Here is a 5,000-nt window from a genome sequence, read left to right on the forward strand (position 1 = left end):
TTATTATGAAAAAAAAAATGCATTGCATTTCTAACCCAAACCCAGGTTAACGTCCCATTGGCTAGGCTACGCACGCAAACGAGAATGAGATGAGAAACTGTGCATAATTATGACTTTTTTATTTTATTTTAGTGACGCTGTGCTTAGCACGTTATTTATTAGATAGGATATGCTCCACGTTGGTGAATCTATATCAACAGAAAGAAGATAAACACACGCAGAGCCAGAGCTGCACAGGCGCAATGCGAATTTCATTCTTTGGAAGATTATATGTTTTCTCTTTGTATTATTAAATTTAATTGTTAAGTGGATTCAAAGTCAAAGGACTTTTTTTCTTTTGTCAAACAAAGTATCGAGTTGGCTAATCCTAGTTGAATGACATTTGTAGACATCAAACCATGTTGATAATTACGAGATGGTATTACTGTTAATTGAAATGACAAATGTTGCAACAATGAATCAGTAGAGAGGGTATGGTACCAGGTAGCCTACAAACAAAAAATGTGATTGTTGAATTGTTGTGGGAAACACATTTAAAACATTTAGCCAACAAAAGCTGACACCATGCTCAAAAGTTACACTACGCTATTGCAGATCTAGAGAGAACAAACACATTGGCAAAACTACTACAATATTCACATGTCACATAAAATTATCTGTTTACGATAGCAATTCCATGCATGTCTATTAAATATGTGAAAATGTGTGTTTTTGCAAGAACAATCGCGAAACATGTGGCTTAAAAACCTTCAATTCAGTTCAATACACAACCTCAGGGGGGCGCTCCATGCCAAGTAACAAGCGTTCATTGAAAGCCACAATAGAAACAACAAGAAAGGAGAGGGGGAATGTAAGAGTTGCAATCTGTGTGGTTTTGTGTTTGTATTTGGAAAAAAAACGAGAGAGAGAGAGAGAGAGAGAGAGAGAGAGAGAGAGAGAGAGAGAGAGAGAGAGAGAGAGAGAGAGAGAGAGAGAACAGAAGGAGAGAACAAACTTCATCCGAGACTTTTATCGGCCTTATGTTGTGACAACCTAGAAGCCTGTAACTAAACTACTGCAGCAGGCCGTGGGATACCGGTCAATGACACTCACCACTCACCTGACTTTTGTTTACAAAACAGAGCAAGAGAAAATAGCATCATTATTGTCGTTATTATTATTATTATTATTATTATTATTATTATTATTATTATTATACTATTGTAGATTGTAAATGTCTAACTCGCAGAGTATTGTAATGGCTTGCCTGACCTTTTTGTTTTCCGCGAGTTGGCAGAGTTGGGGAAGTTGAGCAGCGGCAGATCTGAGCGCCTCCAGTTGCAAGAACAATTCGGTCCCGGTGGAGTTCACCACACAACCCATAGTATCATTACACGGGCCCGAGACTCGGCTCGAGGCAGGCTGGCTGGGCCCCACGGCTTCGCGGCGGTCAGCGTCTCGTGTCTGTCTGTCTCGCTCTCCCTCCGCCACTCTCTCACTCTGCTCTTGCCTCTCTCCCTCTCGCGCGCGTGGGGCTTGCTCTCTCTGTCCTTCGCGCTCAGATCTCCTCAGCGAAGACACCAAACGCACGGACGGAGACTCGCCAAACTCTCTCCAAACCTCTCGCTCTTCCGTCTCTGTCACCCGCGCACACACTCTCTAGTCTAGTCAGTCCGAGCGCGTCTTTGATGAGGTGAGCTCGCTCATTAGTGATTCCCTATCGCCCCTCGGAGCTCCCGCAGTTCACCGGCAGAGCCACTCCTCCTCCAGCCTCTTATCTCAAAGCGAAGGACTGACGGTTCGGCGGAGCAGCAGACCCCTCCCCGCTTCCCCTCTCCACTCTCGCTACTAGATTAATCTATTATTGATGCAAAATGTATCTTTCATGATCACAAATACTTACTTTCAAAAATGCAGACGGAACAAGAAAATGCCAAGAAAGGCGCGCGCGTAAAATCCTGAAGTTTTTTTTATTGCTCCGTGTGGATAGGGACAACACTGAGCAACGTGTTTTCAGTTTTACACTAAAGTAAACAAAAACGCTACACCTGTTTTTACTTGTTATCTTTCAACATGTGTGTTTCACAGTTTGCATAAAGCCTTTGTATGTTTATGTTGATGGTGTAAACAACAATTCCAAACATTTAGATATAATTCTAAAATAATTTGAAACAAATAAGAATTTGTTATTAAAATACTACATGCTACAAAATGTAAACCATAAGTGTGATTGTGCACTGACAGGCTCTAAACACGCAGACAAAACGTGTCGTTTTGAAACAATCATAAACAAAGGGCAGTGGGAAAAACTCGGAGGTTTTTTTATGGTTGTCAGCTTTTCAGACTGTAAATACTAGGATCGATACAGATTATTTTTTTGTGGTAGGCCCACCATGAAACGAGGACAAAAAAACATTAATGAGGTGGTGACAACTGAGATCGTTCCTGTTTTGTTACAAAATCTGGATTCATTCAATTTGTTTGACTATGAAATGTAGGCTATTACGAGGTCACACCAGAAACAATCCGATTTATAAAAATGGACATGTTTTATTTGACTGGGCTCATTTTTTTGTGAGCTACTATATAATATATCACGCAAAAAACCAAAGGCTAAATGCATTTACATAAAAAGTATTTCTATTTATTAATGAAATAAAAAACTATGGTGAAATAAAATTTTACAGAATGAAGGAATTGAACATGGTCATTTTAGGAGATATTCTATCGAATAATTAAAAAAAAATGTTCCCAAACATGCAGGCTACAGAAAAGAAAATGTAAACAAAGACGCGTTTTAAAGAAGATACAGCTTGCACTCGCACTCGCATATTTTAAATGTCGCTGTTGAGGATAAACTCAGTAGACGTTCACGGAGTCACTGTCATTATTTGAGACAATTTTTGTGTCTCCTTTGGTGCTGGACTTTGTTAATTTGAAGCACGAGTACAGCCGTGTGAGGCGACTACCTGTCTGTGTCTATGGCGCTGGATCTTTTTTTTTTGCCGCGCACGGCGGAGCGCTGCTGAGTGCGTTGAAGAGGCTCTTTGAGGCGCGCTATTGTGTGGGGGGGTCTCGGCTCAGCCGTCTCTACAGTAAATCTTTTGAGGATGTGACAGCGCCAGGAGAAGCATCTTGACTTGACCCCCTCAGCCAAGCCACCGGAGCAGGGGCCAAATGCCCCTTCCATCCATCACTGACACAGCCACACATAATCCCTCCACTGTCTCCGCACACACACACACACACACACACACACACACACACACACACACACACACACACACACACACACACACACACACACACACACACACACACACACACACACACACAAACACACACACACACACACACACACGCACACGCAAATGCACACACAGAGACAATAAGGCCTGCAAATAGAGGCACACACAAACACACAAATGTGCAGATTTCATAACAAATTTACCATACTTTTACCATATTTACCATACAAATTTAGCATACAAGTGTGTGTGTGTGTGTGTGTGTGTGTGTGTGTGTGTGTGTGTGTGTGTGTGTGTGTGTGTGTGTGTGTGTGTGTGTGTGCGTGTGTGTGTACGCGAGCGTGTGAGTGTGTTTGGTGATCAAACGACTGGTCAGATTAAAGACTGAAAGGGTGATGGGATGTTTTGTTGGGAGTGTGTGTGTGTGTGTGGGGGGGTCGTGTGTGGGGAGTTCGTAGCTTCCTCATCTCCTCGTCTGTCTGCGACAGCGCTCTGTGCTCGTCTAGTTGTGCCTAAACATTCTTGAAGACTCATCATCATCATCATCATCGTCGTCATCATCATGGACATCATCGTCATCATCATCCTGTCTTCGTTTAACTCCTGCTCTCCTCTTTTGTCCGGGCCCCTGTCATTGTTTTCATGAATCCCTGGGTGGAATTAATCCACTGTGATCATTAGCACTCCCCGGAGACGAGACGAGACATGCCTCTTTCTCACCGGCCACAATGAGCAGCCATCCGCTTCCCACATCACGCACGCACACACACACACACACACACACACACACACACACACACACACACACACACACACACACACACACACACACACACACACACACACACACACACACACACACACACACACACACACACACACACACACCAGCAAACACACAGACACCAGTCACACAGTGCAGCGAACAATGAGCACAATGACAATGCAGTCTATAAACAGCTTCTTTTCTCTCTCTCACCGTCTCTCTCAGTATGTGTGTGTGTGTGTGTGTGTGTGTATGTGTGTGTGTGTGTGTGTGTGTGTGTGTGTGTGTGTGTGTGTGTGTGTGTGTGTGTGTGTGTGTGTGTGTGTGTGTGTGTGTGTGTGTGTGTGTGTGTGTGTGTGTCTGAGCGAGCCATGAGTGAACAGGAAGAGCCTGTGTCTGGATTCCCGGCGTTCCTAGTGTTGTTATGACAAACACTTGAGGAGCATCTCAAGAGAGTGAGACAGCAGGTTCACAGGTCAACAAGCTCCTCTTCAAGCTGAACCCTCCATCAGGATAGATGAGAGTTCCTGGAGGAGGACAGCCAGAGACAACACCCAGTGTTGCCAGATGTGTCTGACTAAATCCCGCCCAAAAGCTTATCAAAAACCGCCAAAATGTGCTAAATTACGCCCAAAATCAACAAATTACATTGGGCCCAAAACGGCTGAGAAAAACGCCAAAGGCAAATTTTTCCTGTTTTTACCCGCAGACGCTCATCCCAAGTAGCCCAATTGGACGGACACCCGCCCAATCTGGCAACAATGACAACACCATATGCTCTCTCGACTCTGCCTGCCGCACAGGCCACTGCTGGTCTTTCACCATTAGTGGTCAGTGGCGTACGTATCTAGGCCCCTATATATTAAACATTTATTTTGATTAAATGAATAATAATAATAATAATAATAATGAGTAATAATAATAAATTACTCATAAGCTATCTGAAGAAATAAATAGGCTATGTTTTATATATAGGCCTACATGTGATGAAAATTTGCCTTGTGGCT

General features: G+C 43.3%; 1 protein-coding gene across 11 annotated transcripts in view; it reads right to left on the reverse strand.

Moving 5' to 3' along the window:
* Nucleotides 1–5,000, reverse strand: part of prdm16 (PR domain containing 16) — a 422,829-nt gene that overhangs the window by 41,819 nt on the left and 376,010 nt on the right. The window contains exon 1 of one of the 11 annotated variants that reach the window (XM_063207991.1): nucleotides 1,252–1,671. The exons of the other annotated variants lie outside the window; for them this stretch is intronic. Within the exon in view, the coding sequence (XP_063064061.1) occupies nucleotides 1,252–1,362 (111 nt within the window). The 5' untranslated portion in view covers nucleotides 1,363–1,671. Of the gene's footprint in view, nucleotides 1–1,251; nucleotides 1,672–5,000 lie in introns of those variants that run through there. 11 annotated transcript variants of the gene reach the window in all.

This window comes from Engraulis encrasicolus, chromosome 10 (genome assembly GCF_034702125.1).
Source record: "Engraulis encrasicolus isolate BLACKSEA-1 chromosome 10, IST_EnEncr_1.0, whole genome shotgun sequence".
Classification (NCBI taxonomy): domain Eukaryota; kingdom Metazoa; phylum Chordata; class Actinopteri; order Clupeiformes; family Engraulidae; genus Engraulis; species Engraulis encrasicolus.